Below are 25,298 nucleotides of genomic sequence, written 5' to 3'. Positions count from 1 at the left end.
TGTTTATTTAACATGTTTTTAAAGTAAAAAGAAAGGCTATCCTGTAGAAGTTGGGATAAAAGGTAGGCAGTAACTTGCATATGTTCTTTAAATCCAGAAGGATTAAAGTACAGAGTTTCAAAGCCAGTAAATTCAGGTTGATAGTTTGATGCTGACTCAGATACATAAAGTAGGATGCCAACTATTCATTTCATTCATTATTAAATAAATGAGGTTAAACATTTTGGATAAATTTTAAAAATTAATTTTCAGTCAAAAATGATGTGGGGTGGCAGTAGGGTGGTAGGAAAAAGAACTAAGTCGAAACTTCGAAGTATTATATCAATTTAACAACAACAGTGACATAAATCTGTGTAACTTTAAAACCTTTGGATACTTCCATTCTCTTTTCCATTTTAGTTCCCTCTAATTTTTTTTTCTTTTTTTTTTTCTTTTTTTCTTAAGGCCACAATAAGCCAGCTGAGGAGTGAACTTGCCAAAGGCCCCCAGGAAGTTGCTGTATATGTGCAGGAACTACAAAAACTTAAAAGTTCACTTAATGAATTAACACAAAAAAATCAGGTGAGTATTTAAAAACTACATAGAGTGGTGAATTGGTTTTATGTATCTTAAATTTTAATCTTGTGTATGTTATTTATATATTGGCATGAGTACAGTGTGACTTTATTACTCTGTTGTTTTTTTTTTTAAGTGTTAAGTACATTCACATTGTTACAGAACCGATCTTCAGAACTCTTTCCATCTTCCAGAACTAAAATTCTGTACTCTGAACAACACCCCATTCACCACCACCTTTTGTAGAGGAAAAACACTCCTGTGTGTCTCCTCTACTCTCAGTACTTTACTACACCTTTACTTCTGACACCAGACATATGATTGTTCCACATATCAGCAGTTCTGTGACACCAGTGGATGATCTACAGTGTAACTCAGTTCTACCACCATTTACTTGGAGATAGTGGGAAATAGTGTCAGATCCCACAGGGGTTTAGCTGCCCCCTCCCCCCACAAATACCAGTTCAAAGTCCAACTTGTTACCTGTACTTCTCACCAAATGGCTATGGCTGTAAATGGGAGGTTCCCACAACCCTTGCCTTAGATTGGATTAATATGCTAGAATGACTCACAGAACTCAGAAAAACATTTTACTTACTAGATTAATGATTTATTTTAAAAGATTATAATTCAGGGGGTGCCTGGGTTGCTTAAGCTTCCGACTCTTGATTTTGATTTGGCTTGTGATTTCACAGATCATAAGATCGAGCTCCATGTCAGACTCTGTGCTGACAGAGTGGAGCCTGCTTGGGATTCTCTCTCTTCCTCTCTCTCTGTCCCTACCCCGCTTGTGCTCTCTCTCTCTCTCTCAAAATAAATAAATAAACATTAAAAATAAAAGATTAGAACTCAAGAATAGCTAGATGAAAGAGATCTGTAGAGTAAGATGTATGGGAGAGGTCATGGAGCTCCCACGCTCTCTCTGGGTGCTTTCTATGTGTTCGCCAACCTAGAATCTCCCTAAACCCTGTCCTTGTGGGTTTTTATTGAGGCCTCCTTACAGAGGCATGATTGATTAATTTATTGGCCATTGCTGATTAATTTGACCTCCAGGTCCTGTCCCCTTTCTGAGGTAGGGGGTGGGGTTGAAAATTCCAACCCTTTCATTTTGGTTGGTTCCCATGGCAACCAGCCCCCATCCTTAGGAGCTTTCTAAAAAAAAAAAAAAAAATCACCGCATTAACATAAACTCATTGGTGGTTGAAAGGGAGTTGTTATGACTAACAAAAGACATCTTTGCTACTCTTTTCACTTAGGAAATTGCAAGGGTTTTTGGAGTTCTGTTCCAGAAATGGAGATGAACACCAAATGTATATTTCTTTTTATACGTTACTGTCACACCTTTGATGCACAGAGTTTTTGATTTGATGTAATCTAGTGTCTGTTTTTACTTTTGTTGCCAGTGCTTTTGGTGTCATATTTAAGAGATCATTGCCAAATCCAACGTCAGGCAGCTTTTCCCCTGTTTTCTTTTAATGGTTTTATACTTTTAGGTCTTATGTTTAGGTCTTTGATTCATTTTTGAGTTAATTTTTTTTAATAGTGAAAGGTAAGGGTTTAGTTTCATTCTTTTGCATATAGATAAACAGTTTCTCCTGCACCATTTGTTGAAAAGACTGTCCTTTCCTGTGGTCTTGGCACCCTTGTTAAAAATCATTTGACCATGTATGTGAATGTTTACTTATGGGCTTTCTATTTTTATACCATTAGTCGATATGTCTGTCTTCATGCTAGTACTCTACTGTTTTGACTACTGTAACTTTGAAAAAAAATTTTTGTTTTCAATGTTTACTTATTTTTGAGAAAGAGAGAGAGAGGCAGAGCATGAGTGGGGAGGGACACAGAGAGAGAGAGACACACAGAATCCAAAGCAGGCTGCCGGCTCTGAGCTGCCAGCACAGAGCCCTACATGGGGTTTGAACCCACAGACCGCGAGATCATGAGTTGAGCCCAAGTCAGACGCTTAACCTCCTGAGCCACCCAGGTGCCTCTGACTACTATAGCCTTCAGTAAGTTTTAAATCAGGGAATGTGAGACCTTCAGCCTGTTATTTCCCACCTTGTTTCTTTATAGATGAGCAACAGATAATATTCAGTTTGGGGGCAGGGCAAGTATTGGTTAGTACTTTTTTTCTGTGTCTTTACTTTTTTGGTCGTGGGGGAGTAGAGTCACTAAACCCTTATATTCAATGGTATGGTGAATTTGTTGGCTTGCTTTTTAATAAGTTGAACCTAATATTTTGATGAAATATAGCAAGGGAAGAACCAAAGAAAAGAACATGGTAGAGGGGAAAAAGAAGTAAGTATAATTGGTTGGAAATATCAGGCCTCCTGCCAACAGCCAGGCGAATGGGCTTAGAAGCAGATCCTCATCCTCCAGTTCTTTTCAAATCATCAGAGACTGTAGCTCTGGCCCACAGCTTACTACAACAGTCTCATGAGAGACCCTGAGGTGTAACCGTCAGCTGAGCTGCTTCTGGATTCCTGACCCTCAGAAACTGTGTGAGATAATAGACACAATTTTAACCTAAGGTTTAGGGTAATTTGTTGCTTGTGCCCTTGGCCAACCTCAAACCTCTTGATCTCAGGAAAGCTGTATATTTTCAAAATTGTTATAGACTCCAAAGAGCTTTTATTTTTGGGGTTATATCTATAGATATTTAGTATATTAGAAATTAAAACATAAATTTAAAAAATATGTGTCTTTAAAACATTAATTAATAAATATTAACAATACTATTTCTTATGAAAGATGACTATTTTCTAAAACAAAAAATAGTGGTGGTGTTTTATATTTTTGCAAACCTATTTAATGTCTAGCTTAATATTAGGACAGATGGATTCTCACATCTGCTTTTACATTTCATCTGTTATGATATGGTTGAAGGGTGTGAAGAAAATTCAATCTCACATAGGTATGTAGTTGGGAAGAAGAGGAATCTCTGAATAGCTTCTTTTTTTTTTTTTTTTGGATAATTATAGCTATTTTTATTTGATACTACACCAAAACTAGATAAGGCATAGTTTCTCAATAGCTAGTTACAGTCTAGAATCTGAAACCATATCAATGCTGTTTATATATTTGTAACATTAAATTTATTAGTTTTTTTTTTTTTGCCTTTTGAGTGGGTTTTATAACATCATGCATTAGTCAGGTGTAAAATATTGGTTATGCAGATCTTCCAAATATTAACACATTACCTTGTGCAATATAAAAACAGTATCATTTGTCAATATCTCCATCAGTCTCTGAATAGGCTTTAAGTATGAGGAAGTGTCAAGCTCATGGTGATGGATACTAGTTTTCCAAAATTCTGCCCTTCATTGAAAGCTTGAATTTTATTACTGGAAACAAATAGTATCAATTCTGTTTTCTTACGTGATAGGTTCTTTTCCTACCAAGTATGAGTAATCAAATTTTGTTACTCTTGCCAGTAAAAATGGTGTTTTATGAAAAACAGCAACTAGCTCAGCTTGTAATTTAAGACCATAAATGCTTTTCCATGTGACAATCCTATTGTTTGGTATGCAGCAGAAGTGATCTATGCATACTTCTACTTTTTCACTAGATTTTATTTTTCCTTGCTATTACAAATATTACAGCTGTGAACATTCACATATAAATCTCATGCATTTGTGCAAAAATTTCTTTGTTATGTCTCCCAAGTGAAATGGCTGGGGTGCAGGCTACACACGTTCAAGTTTAGTACGTGACCTAAATTTTCTGAAGTAATTATATCAGTTTACCGTTGTCCATTTCTCTGTCAACTCTTGATGCTGACTTGATCTTTTTCTGTGGCTTTATGAAAACCTGTCCATCCCCCTCCCCCTTTTGTCTCCTGTCAAGCTATATGTGGAAAACTTCTATATACAATTTAGTTTTATCTTTCTCCCTCAGTTTGATTTTTAATTTCTTAAAAATTGATGTTCTACTTTTCGGAAATTGACCAAGATGTGTACATAAAGTGGATGTTTATGATCAGTGTCATTTATTATATAATTTTGAAGCATTAAACTATTAATAAAGGACATGATTTGACATTGATAGACTGAAATGTATGGTCAGATAATGAAGCACAGATTGTATGTATACACACACACGTATTATTAAAAGAAGTACTATGAGAATTTGATAAATAGTATATAGAATCAAGATGATTTAGTGTGGCAAGACTGGAATATGATTGATTAGGGAATAATAGCATCTTCTACTCATCTTAATAATCCTTACATCAGTGTAAGACTTAACAATTTTTTTTCGAAAATGTTTTCCTGTTTAGGATTTGCTCACCAGTTAAAGTTAAGTGCAGAAATGCATCCTTTTCTTATTATCCTTGCTATCTGCCTCTCCCACCTCTCCTCATCCCATGTCCTTGGCAAACTATGATTGCTGACAGTGGTGATATCCACGTGTTTTGAATTTGGAAGTCTTTGTATTTGGTCTTAGGAAGACCATTACATGAAATGCCTTGGGCATTTGTTATAGGTTATATAGCAGCATCAAGGTGGATAGACAATATTTTAATACATAATGAATGGAAACAATAATTGCTTTTGCACTAATATCAAGGTATCCTCAGTATTAGACCAGTGTTTTGTAATTACTGCTTTTGAAAACTTAAAAATAAAAGGGAATATTGAAAAAACTTTCTTATTAGTTTCAAATAAGAATCATAGTCTGATATTCATTCATTCATTCATTCATTCATTTGTACACTAACATTTAAACACAGTTCTGCAACTCAATTATTTTTATGTAAATTCTGAACAAAATAATATGCTTAGTTAAAGCTACTAGTATAGGTCATTGTAAGAGACTGAGTTATTTTTTGGGTTTTACCTCTCATCCTTTTTCCATCCTTTTATTGCTTTCCCTTTCCGGTAGTCCTAGTATTAAGGTGCTCATAGTCCAAAGCAAGAGCCAGATGTGACAAGTAGTTCTGTTGTTGTGTATTACCACTATATTTATTGCAGAGTGGTGCACTGAGGAATGGTGTATGTAGTACATTGGTGGAAGGCATGTTTAAATCCCAGCTTTGCCACTGACTGACTGTGACAGCCTCTCCAAGTTTGTTTCCTTTCCTACCCATTTGCCTCTTAGGAGTGGCATGGGTCTTAAATAAATTAATAGATGTTTAAGTGCTTAGACCAGTGTCTGGCTTTTAGTAAACATCCCAGTCAATGTTTGTTGTTTTTGTTTTTATTTGGTAAGTGTTGGTGCAGTGTCGGGTCAAGACCAAGGTGGAAGTTTTCCTAACTTACTGCCTAGTAAATCAGCAAATGCTTTTGTAGAAGACAACTTTTTAGCTTAGTCTTCAAGGATGTTAAGGAACGTTTCACATGGCAGAGGGGTTGATGGCATTCATTTTGAGAGTAAGATATGCAGAAGGCATGGGAACATGTAAGAGCACAAGAGAATATGAGATGTTGGAGAGCTATAGTAGTTCAATTTGTTTTTTCTCACCAAGCTGTTTTGAAGAACAAATGAGATGCCTGAAACTACTTTGTAAGCTAAAAAAATGCCATCTTTTTGCATTCATTCTCATTACTTGGGCAAGTAATAAGTGAAAACTGGAGTCTAATATAGGGAAATTATCTCTGTAAGAAAATCTGTTGAGAGCAGTTGGTGAGGAAATCAAGAGGACGGGACAACATTTGGAAGGAAGGAGTTTTGCTTACCCAAACGATAATTATGTTATGAGTTAGGCTTAACAATCATTTTGGAATTTAAACTTGAATAGAGTGTTTTGGGGGAAGCATGAATTGACTCACTGCGTGTCTAAATTGTGTTGTGACAATTTACTGGACTTGGAATCATAATATATGACTCTGCCACTTGGCCAGGTCATAGAGGTTCTTTCAGTTTTCACTTCCTCATTCAGAAAAGAGATAATAATGTATCTCATGTTTTGTTTTAAGAATTAATATGGACATGTGAAAGTGCAATTACTATGTTCTTTAATGACTCTCACTATACTTAAATCAGTTTTCAAAAACCATGTATTTGCTATAATATTTTGCTTCAGATTTCATGGGAAGACTGTAGTAAGAATGAAAATTTGTAGTACTAAATATAGTTAGCCTTCTGCATGTAAAAATTATGCAGTGTGAGTGGATTAAGTCTTTTTTTTTAGAATATATTTTTTAATTTATTCATTTTGAGAATGTGTGTGTGTGTGTGCGTGTGCATGCATTAGTGGGGGAGGGGCAAAGAGAGAGAGAGATTGAGAATCTCAAGCAGGCTCTGTGCTGTCAGCACAGAGTCCAACTCAGGGCTCGATCCCATGAACTGTGAGATCATGAGCTAAGATCAAGAATTGGTCACTTAACTGACTGAGCCACTCAGGTGCCCCTGGATTAGGTCTTTTAAAAAGAAAGTGGTTGAGGTTCTTTTAAGGAAAATTTAATTATCTCTCATCTGTGCTATAAAGCCTGGTAGCTTCCAATTAATTTTTTAGGGCAAGTGAATTTTAAAGTCTACGGTTGTTATGTGCCTTTACTTCTTAAAGGTTGAAGCTGTCTGAGGGGTCATCTGTGTATAAATTGGTGGGAATATTTGGTCACACCATAAGTAAGCCTGTGGAGAAGACTTGCTAGCTCATTACTAGCCTTCAATTTTTGCAGCATGTTTTAAAATTATATCCTGCCCACATTCTTAGTATATGTGAGCATGGCGGCCTTCATGAAATTCAGTGACTTAGAATTTTCTTTAAAAAGATGCAGCACAGCTTTGAGTGGGGGAGGGGGGATGTCAGGGTCAAGGTGGGGGGAAAATGTAAAAAGATGCAACACAGTTATACATCAATGAATAGCCTTAATTTAACATACAAAGTCCAAAATAAATGTAATTTTCTTAAAAGAAAAAAATGTAAAATTACATCCAGAAAGATCTGGAGTTACTAGCCAGTAACACAAAGAAATGTTTATAAAAAGAGAATTTTCTTAACAGTTTAACTCAAAAGTTGTTTTTTTCCCTCTAGTCTTTCGACTCTTACTCTTTCTTTGTTTCTGTTGGTTGGACAAGGCACACATCTCTTCTGGGTGCTCTTCTTACCTTTAAGTTTGTCTCACATCTTGTCTTTTTTACATATACCTATAGCATCTTCTGGACACTGCTTTTTTCTGTAGTATATTCCTGCCTGGTAATCTATCTACATTAATGTACCTTTTCTCAGATGGTGTTCAAGAATCTTTACTGCTAACTTTGCTACATTGGTACCTAGATTTATTACTCCCCTTGAGGTAACAGTGTTTGCTCTTTCCCCACATGTATGTTGCTTGTCTCTTGTTCCCTTGTGTCTTTTTATGTGAATTTTTGTGTCTGTTTCAATGACATGGTGTGAGTCATGCATACGTATTATTTAACTCCTATCACCACTTTACTAAGCTCAAACTTTATTTTCAAGTGATTATAATTACTAGTTAGCCCCATCTGACTTTGCTTATTTTATCAAAAAAGAAAAATTATTCACTTCTGACACACGTTTTGTATTCATTTTTTTAAAAAGCTTATTTATTTTTTGAGAGAGAGAAAAGGAGCGTGGGAGGGGCAGGGCGAGAGGGGGAGAGAGAGAGAGAGTGAGAGAGAGAGAGAGAGAGAGAGAGAGAGAGAATGAATATCCCAAGCAGGCCCCACACTGTCAGCACAGAGCCCCATGTAGGGCTCAGACTCATGAACCATGAAATCATGACCTGAGCCAAAACCAAGAGTCTGATGCTTAACCGACTGAGCCACCTAGGCGCCCCTGTATTAATTCATTTTTGTTTGAGAGAATTATGTTTTAACTTTCTTGGAAAAGTTTTTTTTTCTTTAATGTGTGTATTTCATTTAGATTATTTAGAGACCAGAGGCTTTGATTGTCCTCTACTATTTCTATATTTATTCCCTTCTAGCACACTGCATATAAAAAGAGTATAATCAACATCCACAGCTTGACTTCTCAGATGCTTATAGTAGCTTTTTATCCTAGCTATCATTCTTTTAGCATTGAGTCAGAGTTCTGATTCAGGTCTTATATATAAGTGTGTTGACTTAAAATGTTCTATATTAATTGTAACAACTCCACTGAGACTAGATGTCAACATTTGAATAGGCTAGTTGATCCAGATCTTTAATTGGAGGTGTCATTTTTTTGTATTTTGTACTTGATAGTACTGATTAAAATAATAAAACATAAGGCAAGTAAATTATGTTTAGATCACTATTTTTATACACCTAGAAAGAAATTTGAGTTAATCTTAAACTTGTGACTCTTATAAATGGTCTTTATCAAGAAGAGTAAAAATAAAGAATCAGTAGGATCTACATACTAAAGCAGCAAGTGGTATTGTTATGCTAAAGCTCTTATCAGCTATGAAATTACAACACCTCGGGGCGCCTGGGTGGCTCAGTCAGTTAAGTGTCCGACTTCAGCTCAGGTCACGATCTCGTGGTCCGTGAGTTCGAGCCCTGCATTGGGCTCTGGGCTGATGGCTCAGAGCCTGGAGCCTGCTTCGGATTCTGTGTCTCCCTCTCTCTCTCTGCCCCTCCCCCGTTCATGCTCTGTCTCTCTCTGTCTCAAAAATAAATAAACGTTAAAAAAAATTAAAAAAAATTACAACACCTCAAATCAATTGCTGTATATTGTTATTCAAAGTAATTTTTGATGATAGAAGGTAGGTTTTTTTAATGTTTATTTATTTTGAGGGACAGAGAGAGAGAGAGAATAAGCGCATGAACAGGGGAGGGTCAGAGAAAGAAAGGGAAAGAGAACCCTAAGCAGGCTCTGAGCTGGTGGTGCAGAGCCTGCTGCAGGGCTCAAGCCCACGAACTGTGAGATCATGACCTGAGCCAAAGTCAAGAGTTAGACACTTAACTGAGTGAGCTACCCAGGCATCTCAGTGATAGAAGGTAGTTTTATTATTTAACTCAAATGGGAGAGTATAAATATGTTGTATACCCTAAAGAATCTAGTAGATTTTAGTGTTTCATTTTATGTCAAAATTCAGTTGGTAATCCTTGTATTAGTAGAGCTTAGTCAAGTGGGCCAATAATAAAATAAGTTAGTATGTAATAATTTAGTCCTATTTTGGCCAGAATATATTCAGCCAAATGTTTTTATATTGCAGTGTGGCTAATTTTAGTGGTATTGTTGTAAAGATAGTTTGAATAATTAGAATAATTAGAAATATTAAGAAAGGAAATTGTTTCATCGATATTTCAGAACTTGACTGAAAAGCTTCGAAAGAAAGAACTGGAGTGTACTCAGTTAGAGGAGAAACATAACGAAGAATGTGTGAGTAAAAAGAATATACAAGCAAGCCTTCATCAAAAAGACCTAGATTGTCAGCAGCTTCAGTCAAGATTATCTGCATCTGAAACCTCCCTGCAGAGAATACAGGCAGAACTAGGTGAAAAGGGGGAAGCTACGCAGAAGCTCAAGGAAGAATTATCAGAAGTAGAGGCCAAGTACCAGCATCTTAAGGCTGAATTTAAACAGCTACAACAACAGAGAGAAGAGAAAGAGCAGCACGGGTTACAACTCCAAAGTGAAATTAATCAAGTAAGAGATGTTACTTTTATTTATTGGAATTCCTCCTGTGGTTTCTTGTGTGCTTGGTAGTTATTTGATCATAATATTGTTCATTAAAAAAAACAGTCATTTGAAAAATTAACTCTTAATTTTCATAACCGGTAGTACTGAATCAGATCTCATTTCCTTTCATTTCAGTTTTCTTTAATGAGAAAAAAATGTTAGCACCCATCATATAGTATTGCTGTGAAGTGTTTATGAATTAATACCTATAAATTGCTTAAGACGGTACCCGGCACAGGGTACTCCGCATGTATTAGTTACTATAATTAATTCACATCGTTGACTATTCTTTAATTTAAAAATTCTTATGTTTTGTTACTAAATTTTTAAAATATAATTATGGTTAAATCAATAATTTAAACATTAGATATTTTAGTTATTTTAAAGTTTATTTGAGAGATAAATATTTATTTATCACGTGTGTGCACACGTGAAGGGGGAGTGGTAGAGAGAGAAGGAGAATCCCAAGCAGGCGCTGTGTTAACAGCACAGAGCCTGACTCAGGGCTTGATCCCACGAACTGTGAGATCATGACTTGAGCCAAAACCAAGAGCAGGACACTTAACCAAGTGAGCCACCCAGGTGCCTCAAAATTAGATATATTAAAAGAAAAAACAAATTAGCCCTAATAACTTTTTAGAAGTAAATAATTGTCTATCAGATTAATCAGTAATTTGATTAATGAAAGTTTGACTTTGCCATTAACTTAAATTAAGTTCTGTATTCTTATTATTGCTTATAGATAACATTAAAAATCAGTTGAAGAATGGATATTTGGGAGACATTAAAGTCCTCAGCCACTTTATTGATAATATTCACCTATTTTCACTTAAATATTGCAGTGATACTTGTTTTCATGGCATCAGTCCTTCTTTCTTGGCCTGAGATATTTTTCCTGTTCCTCTTCTCCTTGATGACCACATGGCTTACTTCAGTTGTCACTCTTCTATAGAAATCCTTTCCTGTACATTGTCACTTCTCCCACCCTGATCCCCCAGAGATGGCTTAAGCATTACTTACCACAGTACAGTATATTATCATAGTTTATGTGTCTTTCTTCACTGGACTCTGTACTCTTTGGATGCACAGACCACGTCTTACTCATTTTTTACCTTCACTACCTGGCACATTGCATGTTAATGAGCAAATATTTTAGTGGATAACTTAGATATTTGATGTTCATTTCAGATAAAGAAATTGGGTACTTATGGTTTCTAAAAGACATTATGTTTTAGTTGTTGGGAGATAGAGAACTGAAAAAAGAAACAGTACTTACCTTAAATCATTATGTAAATCTTATTGAGGACAAGGCAAGTACTATCCTGTACCAAAGAATGTGAGGATTATAATAAAATGATCCTATATATGATGGGAATTTTGCAGAGTTCCTCTTCTGTTTTCTTCTCCTATAGCACTTCATTTGTGTAATTATTTTATCCAGTACGTGATCAGGAAAAGCTTTGTGTGAGAGAGAGAGGTGGTGCATGAAATTATGATTTTGGGTAGGTATTGACAAGTGGCAGTTTGAAGGTAGGAGAATCTTCCAGGCAGAAGGATTAGTGAGAAGAAACTAGTGTCAGCAAAGTATTATAAGAACCAGGAAGGGGCACTGATTTCCTCTTAAGATAGGGTGTGTGTAATAGGAATGGACTATTGTGATTAGAAAGAGCATTTGGAACCTTATTGTGTAGGGTGTTGAATAGCAAGCTGAGGAATTTGGGCTTTATTTGGTTGTCAGTGGGAGGAGGGGTATCAGGAATTTGAGAACCTACTCAAACATATTTTTATACAAAGACTTGAGCATGTGATTAGTTGGTTTAGTCACAATTCTGTAATAAAGAGATCATACTGAAGACCTTGAAGTGACACCGTTTATCTTCTTTTAGCCTGCCGTTTGCATTCTACCTTCAAAATATGTCTCAAATCTGTCCACTTCTCTTCATCTATACTGCTACCACTCTTTTTTTTTTTTTTTATGTTTATTTATTTATTTTGAGAGAGAGAATGAGAGAGAGGGAGAGAGTGGGCATAAACGAGGGAGGGGCAGAGAGGGCAAGACAGAGAGAATCCATCCCAAGCAGGCTCTGCACTGTTAGTGCAGAGCCCAACTCAGGGTCCAAACCCACGAACCACGAGATCATGACCTGAGCTAAAGTCAGACACTTAACCGACTGAGCCACTCAGGTGCCCCTGTACTGCTACCGCTCTTAATTTAAGCCACCATCATTACTCACCTAGGCCACTGTATTAGCCTTCTTAAAGTTTCCCTTCTAGTGATCTCCATAATCTATTCTCCTCCTCTTCCTCCTCCTCCTCCTTCTCCCCCCCCCCCTTTTTTTTAAGTTTATGTATTTATTTTGAGAAAGAGAGTGTGAGCGGGAGAAGGGCAGAGACAGAAGGAGAGTGAGAAGCCCAAGCAGGCTCTGGGCTGTCAGTGCAAAGCCCGCCATGGGGCTTTATCTTGTGAACCCATGAGATCATGACCTGAGCCAAAATCAAGAGTTGGATGCTCAACTGACTAAGCCACCCAGGCACCCCTATATTCTTCTTTAGAACACTTTACATTATATAATTAGTTTTACTTGCATATTGTTTGGCATTCCCATTGGATGCAATTCCCACATTCCTTAATGTGAGGAATTTGTTTTATACTGTCGGCCTCTATACTTAGGGCTTTCAGCAAATATTTATTGGAAGAATGGACATGAATCTTACCTTAACCTTTTTTCATATCCTTAAAGAGTGTAGGCATGAATCGGGTTTGTCTTGCTCTCCATTGTATCCTCAGCACCCATTTCAGTAGTGACAAAGGTAGATAGCTGGTGATTGTCATGAAAGGACCTGAAAACACAGCAGCCTGTATTCTTCATATTTGGGTTTATGACCACTTCTTAAGTAGCCACAAATGTGCAAATAATGATGTTATATAATTGAAATCTTAGATGTCATCATTTTAATTTAAAAAAATTATCTAACATACATCTTGAATAGCATAGTGGATTTAGAAACCAGCTGCGTGGGTTCCATTTCTAAGGCTTGTAAGCCATGTGATCCAGGCACATTATTTAATTTGTGCCTCAGTTTCCTCATCTCTAATAAGTAATAGTGGAATCTTCTTCATAAGGCTGTATATATGTAAGGATTAAATTAGTTAATATTTACATTTAGAATAGTAAATGTTGGCACATAGTAAATGTTAGGAGTAAAATGAATAAAGAATTATATATTATCTATAGGTTTACAAAGTGAATTTATTATAGATTGTATATATATCTTAAAATGTGCTTTAGAACAGACCATTCTATTAATAATTCCAGTGTATATGATTTTTACTCTTGATTTAACCTCTTCTTTTTTAATATGTTTATACAAATAGTATAGACATCATTGTTTAAGTGATTTTGGCCTACTCCCACCATTGGACAGCCTTGATTTGAGATTCTTTTTAAATTAAAGATCAGGGACTTACCAGGAATTGTACCATAATGAATGAAAAAGTTATTTATAGTATTATCTCACCCCTTTAGTAAATCTTCAGAGCAATAGTTCTCTTTAATTCGGTTGGTTCTCAATTCTGTCTGCACATTAGAATCACCTGGGGAGATTTAAAATATTACCATTATCAAGTCCTTACCCCTGGTCCTATTAATTCCTGATCGCTGGCATAGTCCTAGGCATTGTCATATTTAAACATTTCCCCTGTAATTGTACTATGCAGTTGAGATTGAACACTGCTACTTTTTGAAGTGTTACTTTTTGGTAAGTCCTTTCTAAAGAGTTTCCTGAAACTCAGTATAATCTGATTCTTGTGATGAAAACATGGATTTCTGGGCTTTAGCTCAAATGTACTAAATCTAAATTTATATGGGAAGAGTCTGATTATCTGTGTATTAACAACGATATCAGGAGACCCTTTTATATTGTTTTTTTGGTGCATGTATAGCATAGCGATTTGACAGTTTTATACATTACTGAATGCTCACCATGGGGAGTGTGGTCACCATCTGTCACCCTACTATGTTATTATAATATTATTATTAACTCTATTTGCTGTGCTGTACTTTTCATCTCTGTGACTTATTTTATAACTGAAGTTTATACCTCTTAATCAGCAGGAGATTCCTATTCAACAAGTTTTAAGAACTAGATATGGGTGATGCCTGTTTGTAAGAGATCACACACATTAGATGCTTGAAATGTGAGTTTACTTTGAAGGCCTTCCTTTTACATATCAGGATTTTGCCTAATTCTTGTAATAAGAAGGAAGTTTGGGTACTTACCTTATAGAGCTAATCCACTGCATTTTAACAAGAAGAATCAAAAGAGAGATGTCAGGGTGCTGGCTAAGGACAAAGATAAAATAAATGCATTCTCTTTAACTAGTACTGATTCTTGTTTTAGTTAGATGGAAACATGTTTTACTTTAAAAATTGACTTTGGTTTTCCTTATTAAGGATAGAATATATTCTAATAGCCTCAGGGTGTTTCACAGCATAAGAAAATAGTGGGTGTCCACTTTTCTGATAAAACTTCTCTGTTTTTTCCTGGCCAACTATGAATTTTTATGGAGAAATATGCAAGTATAGAGCATATATATAGGAATATGACACAAAGGCTAGAGATTCTTAATATTCTCACCATTAACCTGAATAGCTTTGATTGAGAACAGTTGTACAGAATGCTTTTTATTAATTTCTAATTTTAGTGAGGCACATGCATGTGTTACGAGGCTGGTGTGGAGGAGCACTCATAGTGTATAAGCCTTGCCAAATGTCTTGCAACTTTTTCAAATACCATACAGCTCATTTTTGTTTTATATTTCCAGCACTTATGCAGTAATTCTTCTGAAATTAATACAAACTTTTTTTCTTTTTTTGATAGAACTCCCCCTCTCCTAAGAGAAACCGACTGCTATTTCCGGTAGTATTAGAGAAAATAAAGAATTTGAGAAAGTGATGGTTCTTAGCTCCCGGGCAAATCTTTCAATTAGTTTTAACTGGGTGGTAATTTTAAAGTTAATGAATGAGGGCCACCTAATATTAAAAAAATATATATTCTTTATTCTCTTTTATTTAGAAAATTATTTGCCAATCTCTGCTGTCAGGGCAGAGCCTGCTTTGGATCCTCTGTCCCCTTCTCTTTCTGCCCCTCCTTCACTCATGCCCTCTCTCTTTCTCTCAAAAATAAAAATTAAAAAAAAAAAAAGAAATTATGTGCCAATTTGAGGATTTGGGAGTGGTTTGTGCTCTATTCAATACCCAAATGTAAGAAGTTAATTGTGGTGGTTCATAACTGTGATAATATAAGAACCAGTATGAAATTAAAAAAAAAAAAATACTGTGGAATAGTATTGTATGTGCCTTGACTGTCTTGATTAAAAAAAAAAAAAATTTTTTTTAATGTTTATTTTTGAATGGCAGACAGAGCATGAGCTGGGGAGGGCAGAGAGGGAGACACAGAATCTGAAGCAGTCTCCATCCAGGCTCTGAGATGACAGAGCCCAATGTAGAGCTTGAACTCACAAACCATGAGATCATGACCTGAGCCGAAGTTGGATGCTTAACCGCCTGTGTCACCCCAGGCGCCCCTGAGTGTCTTGATTTTTACATTTCATTTTATTGTTTTAAGTTCCTCAGGTGATTGTAATACTTAAGTCCAAAAAAGAGCCTTTGGTTCACTATATTTTTAAGAGAACAAAAACCCCCAAAACTGTGATGCTTAATCACAGTTTTATGTGATCCATCATAATTTATGTGATTAAGATTCAGCTGGATCTTAGGTTGCCCCAAAGTATATGAAAATTAAGATTTAAAAAAAAACACATTGTTTAGATGGTAGTGATGAGTGTGTGTTTGTACATAGGTAGTATACAACCTTTTTTTTTTTTTTTTCTTTTTTAAAGTTACATAGCAAACTTCTGGAGACAGAGCGCCAACTAGGTGAAGCTCATGGTAGGCTGAAAGAACAGAGACAGCTTTCAAGTGAAAAGTTGATGGATAAAGAACAACAAGTGGCTGATCTGCAACTCAAACTTTCTCGTTTAGAAGAACAGGTAAGCTAACATTTCAAGTGAGTTTATGTTAGTAAGTTTATTGATAGATTTGAGGCATGTTAAATATTCATGATGGTTCAATTTTTTTATTGTCGGGAGCTTTAATTGGACATTTTTTTTAACTTTAAATTGTGACATTTATTTCTCCCTACTAGAAACATCCTACTTCCTATTCACTATATATGGGTCATTTTGTTGTGACTATATCCTCTAAAAGTTCTCAACTAAAATGTGTTTAAGAAGACTATTCTTTTAGCTTTAGGCAAGAAAGATTCTGGGAGTGAACCTTTCATAGGCTGCTGGGAGGGAAGAGTCTCCCTACCCAGGAAGGACAGCATCCCAATAGAACAGTGAAAAATGAACACAGTTGGTGAGGATCATTAATGACACATATTTGGTGCATATAAACCTTGAGTTTGCACTTATGGATTTTCACTTTCAATTAAAGCATAAGATTGAATGCTATTCTAATTAAAGGTGTGGTTGCTAAAAATGGTAAGTATTATTTGGTTAAAGTTATCATTAAATTATGTCTTTTATACTAAAATTGAACAAACAATGAGAGTTAAAATCTGTAGCTGCATCAAACTACATCTAGCTTCATCAAGCTAGGATCTTCTTCTAGACCCAGAATCTTGGACATGGTAAATGATTCTGTTTTTTCCCAATAAGCGATAATTATGATTGTTTTGGAAAAAAATAAAACAAATATTGGTACTGTGATTTAGATTGTTGTTACAAAAAAATTGTATGTAATTAATTCCTTGATCATATTAGTATAGAAAAAAGCAATAATAAACTAAATGCCAACCTAGAGAAAGAATTGTGTTCTTAGGATGAGTCCCTAGGAATACCTAGGGAATAGTTTCATAATCATGAGATTAGGATTCTATAAGTAATGAGATATTGCTTTTAAAGTTGATTTTATATATTGTCTGAATTTAGGGTTTTTTTTCTTTTTTTTTAATGTTTATTTTTTGAGAGAGAGAGAGAGTGTGAGTGGGGAGGGGCAGAGAGAGAGGGAGACACAGAATCTGAAGTAGGCTCCAGACTCCGAGCTGTCAGCATAGCCCAATGCAGCGCTCGAACCCATGAACCGTGTGAGCCGAAGTCGGATGTTTAACTGACTGAGCCACCCAAGCGCCCCCTTGAATTTAGGTTTTTACTCAGACTCGAGAATTTTGAGAATTGAAGTAATGCCAGATATTTACGAATGATAGCATTATGCTTTTAAGTTGTTAACTAACAATCTACATTTTTTTTAAGTTGAAGGAAAAAGTAACAAATTCCACAGAATTGCAGCATCAATTAGATAAAACGAAGCAACAACATCAAGAACAACAAGCCCTTCAGCAAAGCACTACAGCAAAACTTCGAGAAGCTCAGGTGAATATTATTTGAATTATTAGCCTTTTAAACAGGAATTAACCAGGTCATTATTCTTTTGTTGTACTAAAACTGGATAATGCAAAAAACTTGACTCTGAAGGGTTTTGATAATTTTCAGTATCTAGATGAGCAGAAAATCTTTTTCTTTTGGTTGCTATGTTGAAATTTTCTATTTTAAAATTATTATAACTAGATTTGCTATTGTAAGTGTACTTATTTATATAAAATATTTAAATTTTATTAAATTTCTTTATTATGTAGACGAAATATATTACTGCTTATTATTTATTATTTTTAAAAGTACCTTATTTTCAGTATCTAGATAATTTTCAGTATCTAGATGAGCAGAAAATCTTTTTCTTTTGGTTGCTATGTTGAAATTTTCTATTTTAAAATTATTATAACTAGATTTGCTATTGTAAGTGTACTTATTTATATAAAATATTTAAATTTTATTAAATTTCTTTATTATGTAGATGAAATATATTACTGCTTATTATTTATTATTTTTAAAAGTACCTTATTTGAAAAATTAAAACAAGTACAAATTTCCTGATTTAGTTAGCCCAGTAAAAAAGAACATTTTGTATATTCTACAGTAGAACTTAGTATTTGTTGATCATGTCTTTCCTGCTTTAGAACCATCATAGGAACATTGGAATTGTAGGCATAGAAAATATAAGTGATTAGGTTAAATTTATACAGAATCTATAGCATAGCTTAGAAGATTGAAAGAAGTTAAATTTTTGTTTTGTTACAGCGAGGGGAAGAGGGTGCCCTCTTTTGACATTTGTTTATTCCTTCAGTCTTTCATTAATTCATTGAATGTTGTTGAGTACTACATGTCAGGCACTGTGGTAAGCACTGAAAATAGAGATGGGTAAGACAAAGTGCTTGCCTTCTAGAAAATGGTAGTCTAATGATGTGTAAACAGAAACAATGTTGGAGTTATTTAAAGGAGGCTATAAGTAAGATGTCTCTTTCCCTTCTGAGTTTGGAGAGTGGGATGGGAGTCAGATGGATAGAGATAAAACTATTGTATTCATGTACTTGTTCTTTCATTTATTCAGTAAACAAATATGTATTAATATCTACTCTTAGCCAAGGAAGTGATTTTATGGACGTGACAGCAAATGAAATAGACAAAGCTGTCTCTTCTCATGGAGTTTAGTGAGGGGGACCAACAATAGCCAAGGTAAATAGGCAAAATGTGTGGTGTGTTAGATGGCAGTCAGTGCTATGGAGATGACAAAGGAACGGAGATTAGAAATTATCTGGGGAGCTGTAGGTGGGACTGCAGTGTGAGATAGGATTGCCAGGGAAGACCTCTCTGAGAAGATGAAAGAGCCAAAGGAATAGAAAGTGTGAGGCATGTGGATATCAGAGAGAACAACATCCATACATTAAAAAGCCTTGAGGCAGGAACATGTCTAAGGACTATTGGGAAGCTGGTGACTGGAGTGGTGTGAGACATGAGAGGGTTAGAGGGTCACAGAGTCCTGGAGATCATAGAGGAGTAACATGTCAAGCCTCATAGATAATTCTGAGGATTTTACTGTGAGTGACATGAGAAATCATTGCAGGGTTCTGAGCAAAGGAGTAACATGATCTGACTTATAATTTCACAGGATTACTCTGGCTGCTGTATTGAGAGTAGACTGTAGGGACATGTGATTATAAGCAAAGAAATTAGCTATGAAACAACTACAGCAATCCAGATAGAGATCATATGGCTTGGATCAGAGTAGAAACAGTGCAAGTAATGGGAAATGGTCAGATTCTACATATATTTTAAAAGTGAAGCTGACACATTTACTAATAGATTGATGTGGGATATATATAGAGAGAAGTCAAGGATGATTTCAAGAAGTTTGGCCTGGTTAATGAGGAGGATGGAGGTCAAGCAAGATGAAGACTGAGAATCTATTGGATTTGGCAACATGGAGGTCATTGATGACATTGATAAGAGCAACTTGGATAGAGAAGTAGGAATGGAAGCCTGATGTAAGGGGTTCAAGAGAAAATGGGGCAAGAGAAGTTTGATACAATGAATGTAGATAACTGTAGGAGTTTTACTATAAAGAGTAGCAAAGAAATAGAGTAGTAAGACTGAGGTAGAGAATTTGGCATAGGTCTGCAGCCATGGGCTTTTTTTTTTAAGTTTATTCATTTATTTTGAGGGGGAGAGAGAGAGGTGCACACAAGTGGGGGTGGGGCAGAGAGAGAGGGAGAAAGAGAGAATCTCAAGCAGACTTTGCACTGTCAACACGGAGCCTGATGTGGAGCTCGAACTCACGAACTGTGATTATCATGAGCTGAAATCGGACGCTTAACTGACTGAGCCACCCAGGAGCCCCAAGTGTGCTTTTTAAAAAAATTTTTTTTTTTAATGTTTATTTATTTTTGAGACAGAGAGAGACAGAGCATGAACAGGGGAGGGGCAGAGAGAGAGGGAGACACAGTATCTGAAACAGGCTCCAGGCTCTGAGCGGTCAGCACAGAGCCCGACGTGGGGCTCGAACTCACGGACCGTGAGATCATGACCTGAGCCGAAGTCGGACGCTTAACCGACCGAGCCACCCAGGTGCCCCTCAAGTGTGCTTTTTTATAGTGTGCCCCAGAATTAAATTTATTCATCCAATGACAGACAAAGCTGGAAATGACAGGCTTTCAACTTCTTATAGGAAGGTTGTCTCTTAGACTGAGGGGAAAGGAAGGGGCTGAATTAAACATGCTTAGCTTCTTTCTTTCTTTCTTTCTTTCTTCCTTCCTTCCTTCCTTCCTTCCTTCCTTCCTTCCTTCCCATTTATTTATTTATTTATTTTTAAAAATTTACATCCAAATTAGCATATAGTGCAACAATGATTTCAGGAGTAGATTCCTTAGTGCCCCTTACCCATTTAGCCCATCCCCCCTCCCACAACCCCTCCAGTAACCCTCAGTGTGTTCTCCATATTTATGAGTCTCTTCTGTTTTGTCCCCCTCCCTGTTTTTATATTATTTTTGTTTCCCTTTCCTTATGTTCATGTTTTGTCCCTTAAAGTCCTCATATGACTGAAGTCATAGGATTTTTGTCTTTCTCTGACTGACTAATTTCACTTAGCATAATACCCTCCAGTTCCATCCACGTAGTTGCAAATGGCAAGATTGCATTCTTTTTGATTGCCAAGTCGTACTCCATTGTATATATATTTACCACCTCTTCTTTATCCATTCATCCATCGATAGACATTTGGGCTCTTTCCATACTTTGGCTATTGTGGATAATGCTGCTATAAACATGCGGGTGCATGTGTCCCTTCGAAACAGCACAACTGTGTCCCGTGGATAAATGCCTAGTAGTGCAGTTGCTGAGTCGTAGGGTAGTTGTATTTTTAGTTTTTTGAGGAACCTCCATACTGTTTTCCAGAGTGGCTGCACCAGCTTACATTCCCACCAACAATGCAAAAGAGATCCTCTTTCTCCATATCCTCGCCAACATGTGTTGTTGCCCGAGTTGCTAATGTTAGCCATTCTGACAGGTGTAAGGTGGTATCTCCTCGTAGTTTTGATTTGTATATCCCTGATGGTGACTAATGTTGAGCATTTTTTCATGTGTCGCTTGGCCATCTGGATGTCTTCTTTGGAGAAGTGTCTATTTGTGTCTTTTGCCCATTTCTTCACTGGATTATTTGTTTGTTGGGTGTTGAGTTTGATAAGTTCTTCATAGATTTTGGATACTAACCTTTATCTGATATGTCATGTGCAAATTTCTTCTCCCATTCCATCGCTTGCCTTTTAGTTTTGCTGATTGTTTCCTTTGCTGTGCAGAAGCTTTTTATTTTGATGAGGTCCCAGTAGTTCATTGTTCCTTTTGTTTCCCTTGCCTCCGGAGATGTGTTGGGTAAGAAGTTGCTGTGGCCAAGATCAAAGAGGTTTTTGCCTGCTTTCTCCTCAAGGATTTTGATGGCTTCCTGTCTTACGTTTAGGTCTTTCATCCACTTTGCGTTTATTTTTGTGTATGGGTAAGAAAGTGGTCCAGGTTCATTCTTCTGCAAAACATGCTTAGTTTCTTATTCCAGACTTTCAGTTGGTTAAATTGAATTCCCCATTCCCTGGGGAAGAAGAATAAGAAAAGGATGACAAAGAGACCAGGCAAAGTCTCTCATTATGGAAATTTCAGAAGTCCTAAAAACTAATTAAAGAGGTAGAATCAGTGTCGTTCTAGGTGTATATATGTGTATAAAATTATTATGGTAGCACAGAGGACAGTTCTCTAACTCAGTCTGGAAAAGAGCAGTCATTGGAAACTTCTTAAAAGTGACAATTTGAGTTGCAGAGCATGTGCAGATGTTCCTGGGTTGTGAAGATGGTGATAGTAAAGATTATACTCCGAATCAAGGAGTTAAAAGGGCAAGGATAGTGAAGCTGATATGAACTAAACTGAGATTGGAGAAGAGACCAGAGCATTAGACATGGGTGAGTTTATAGAAGGTCTTGTGTGACATTTGTCCTTGAAGATAGAAAAGTATTGAACGTCATGAGAGAAGTGCCATAGCCAGATTTGATTATTGTTTTTTAAGTATTTAGAAAGAGAGAGACAGAGTGTAGGGAAGGGGCAGAAAGAGAGGGAGACAATCCCAAGCAGGCTTCGCACCATCAGCACTGAACCCTATGTGGGGATCGAACTTACAAACCGTGAGATCATGACCTGAGCCGAAAACAAGAGTCAGGCACTTAACTGACTGAGCCACTCAGGCACCCCCCAGATTTGATTTTTAAAAAATTTTTTTTTTTTCAATGTTTATTTATTTTTGGGACAGAGAGAGACAGAGCATGAACGGGGGAGGGGCAGAGAGAGAGGGAGACACAGAATCGGAAACAGGCTCCAGGCTCTGAGTCATCAGCCCAGAGCCCGACGCGGGGCTCGAACTCACGGACTGCGAGATCGTGACCTGGCTGAAGTCAGATGCTTAACCGACTGCGCCACCCAGGCGCCCCCCAGATTTGATTTTTAAATAAGTTATTCCTGTGGTTGTGTGAAAGGTGGATTTCAGAGTGAATATTCTGAAGCAGGAGATCAGTTAAAAGTAATATATGCAGTAGTTTGAATGAAAAATAATAATGGCCTTAGTTCAAACAATTGTTAAAGATGTTATAGGGCAAATATGAATAATACCTGGGCAGTAAAAAAAAAAAAAAAAAAAAAAAGTAGGACTTAATAGTTGCAGGGAATGAGAAAGAAAGTAAATGACTTCCAGAGTGATAACACTGAGTACATGGTAAATGGAGGTGTCATCAACTTTGTTAGTGCATCTGAGACAAATGGCCATTTCATTGGGCAGTGTTGTGAGTTCAATATTGGATGTTGTTGAGGTACCTATAGTATATACTCATTTAAAGCTGTGAGAAACATCACAGTATATATGGGGTAAATGGAATTATTAGAATAGATGTGATCAGCCAGGGAGGGAGTGTAATGAGGAGAATAGACAACTGGTAACACAAGACTTCTGGGAAACATTAGCACCTAACAGGATGGAGGATTGGAGGAAGCGCACCCCAAAGGAAGAGCATGATCAGCGTAATTAAGGAGAACCTGCCAAGTGGAAGCCAAAGGAATGGGGAGAGTCAAAATTTCAGATTAATCAGCAACTTCAAATGTGCATGTGTAATAGGGATGCCAAGTATGATAAGTGAAAAATGTCCATGATATTAAGCTATAATTATTTATTATAAATGTATATTCTTATATACATGAAGGATTCTTATATAATATTCTTACATATTCTTGCTAAACATAATTGCAATAAAGTGATAGAGATGAAAGGCTGATTTTTGATGAGTAAATGAGAGATTTGCAAAAGTAAATTTGAATTCCTTTTGAAATTTAAATATGAATTGTATAAAGACTGCACAGTAGTGGGTGGGGCTTGGTCTGCGAAGTGTTTTGAAAACAAGAGATACCTGAACATGTTTATAGTCTGGGACAGTCTGGGAGAGAAGGAGTCATTTGAGGATATTGAAGGAGAGGTGACTGAAGGAATAGGCTATTGATAAGCTGTGAGGTCATTGATACAGTGGGTGGTGGTAAATTTGAACTTATTCTCTGAAGGATATTCTTTGAAGCTTGAGGAAGGGAACTAAATATGGATTTATCTGTCTGTTGTCTATCTTTATAGATAAGAGAGTGAAAAATCAAGGTGCATCATCCCTGAAGATACCCTCTCCCTCCCTTTTTTTTTAATGGATAAAGTTGGAGATAGTTGAATGGAAGGCAGGCAGAGATTTAAAAATCTAGAGAGAATATTGAAGATTTTATTTTATTTATTTTTTATTTTTTATTTTATTTATTTATTTTGAAAGGGAGAGTGAAAGTGGTGAAGGGGACGAGAGAGAAAGAGAGAGATAATCCCAAGCAGGCTCAACACCACCAGTGCAGAGTCTAGTGCAGGGCTCGAACTCACGATCTGCAAGATCATGACATGAGCTGAAGTCGAATGCTTAACTGACTGAGCCACCCAGGTGCCCCTTGAAGCTTTTAAATAGTTATTGAGGGGAATGTTTGGGGGTAAGAATCTTACTCAAGTGAAAGGATTGACAAGATGATTTTAAGTATATAATGGAGACTGCGATCTAGAACTTTGTAGTGGCACCAATCTCTGAAGGTTTATGATTTTGCTCTAACAGTTCTTAGAAATGAAGTTGTGGAGTAAGAAGATTGCAACACTGATCTAGGATTGGGCTTTTTTAGGGTGGCTGTGTGGGGAATTTGTAGGTGAAAGGAAATGGAGAATGTTGAATAGTTGAGAGGATAGTAAATTAGTTCATATCCATGTATGAGGTTCAGGAAGAGAAATGAGGCATGTGCTATATAAGTCAGAAGAAAATTGAGGTCAGTGTCTCTTTGGCATTGCATTGAAGAACAGAAATGAGGTCATGAAATTGGAAGATGGTCAGGAAGTTGTGGTCACAGAGTAGGACAGTTGAAATTTTTCATCTGGAACAATTTCAAGTGATTACAAGATCGTACATGTGAGTGAGTGAATAGAATGAGGTCCAGGAATTAAGATGATATGACTGTTGAGGCTGTGCTCTTAATTCTTTGTGTATTTTGTATTTCCCAGGAAATTGGCAGAAATTGGGATTGAGAGAAAGACTAAATCAGGTCTCAAGTCTTCAGTGAATGAGGTAGGGATTTATAGATAATAGCAACACAGAATAGAAGCTAGAATAAATGAACGACATACTTCCCAAAGCAGCATGAAGCTTTTACATGAGGGGGAGAGTTATGGTGGTGAAAAACCAGGAAGAAGTCAACCTCCCCTGCTTGCCCAGCAGAATGGTCCTTACGTATCTGAGAGTGTTGAAGGGGAATCAGCATCTATAAAGGGTGAACTAAAAATTTCAGTTCTGGAAACAAAACTTAGGCCTGGAACTGTGGTTCCAGAAGATGAGTGGGATGTGGAGAAGAGGGTCATTAGTGGCAGGAGTAGAGAATGAGAGCAGAGAGGTAGGTTGCCTTTCATCATTTTGTGATTGAAACTTAGATGAGAAACATGTTTGAAAGTGATCTCAAATAGTGTAATATTGGTGCAAATTTTGGAGAGTACCAGTACCAGGTGGTTGCTGACTCTGTCCAAGCAAGGTGGTATGGGGTATAAGGTTTGTGGAAGGGCTTGTTAGGACCTGGTTCTGGGGAGAAGTGAGGCAGAGCCAAAGAATGTGGGTCGGATAGCTCCAGAATATT

The 25,298-nt window shown here is 36.6% G+C and overlaps 1 protein-coding gene across 3 annotated transcripts in view; it reads left to right on the top strand.

Annotated features, from left to right (window-relative positions):
• EEA1 (early endosome antigen 1) overlaps window positions 1-25,298 on the top strand; it is a 115,062-nt gene that overhangs the window by 46,189 nt on the left and 43,575 nt on the right. For all 3 annotated transcript variants that reach the window (XM_030323372.2, XM_030323371.2, XM_030323374.1), the window contains 4 exons: window positions 445-561; window positions 9,758-10,096; window positions 16,032-16,181; window positions 17,448-17,567. In XM_030323372.2, the coding sequence (XP_030179232.1) occupies window positions 445-561; window positions 9,758-10,096; window positions 16,032-16,181; window positions 17,448-17,567 (726 nt within the window). The remainder of the gene's footprint in view (window positions 1-444; window positions 562-9,757; window positions 10,097-16,031; window positions 16,182-17,447; window positions 17,568-25,298) is intronic.

Source organism: Lynx canadensis, chromosome B4 (assembly GCF_007474595.2).
Source record: "Lynx canadensis isolate LIC74 chromosome B4, mLynCan4.pri.v2, whole genome shotgun sequence".
Taxonomy (NCBI): Eukaryota; Metazoa; Chordata; class Mammalia; order Carnivora; family Felidae; genus Lynx; species Lynx canadensis.
The sequence above is the reverse complement of the archived record's forward strand: the minus strand, read 5'-3'. Positions and strand labels throughout refer to the sequence as shown.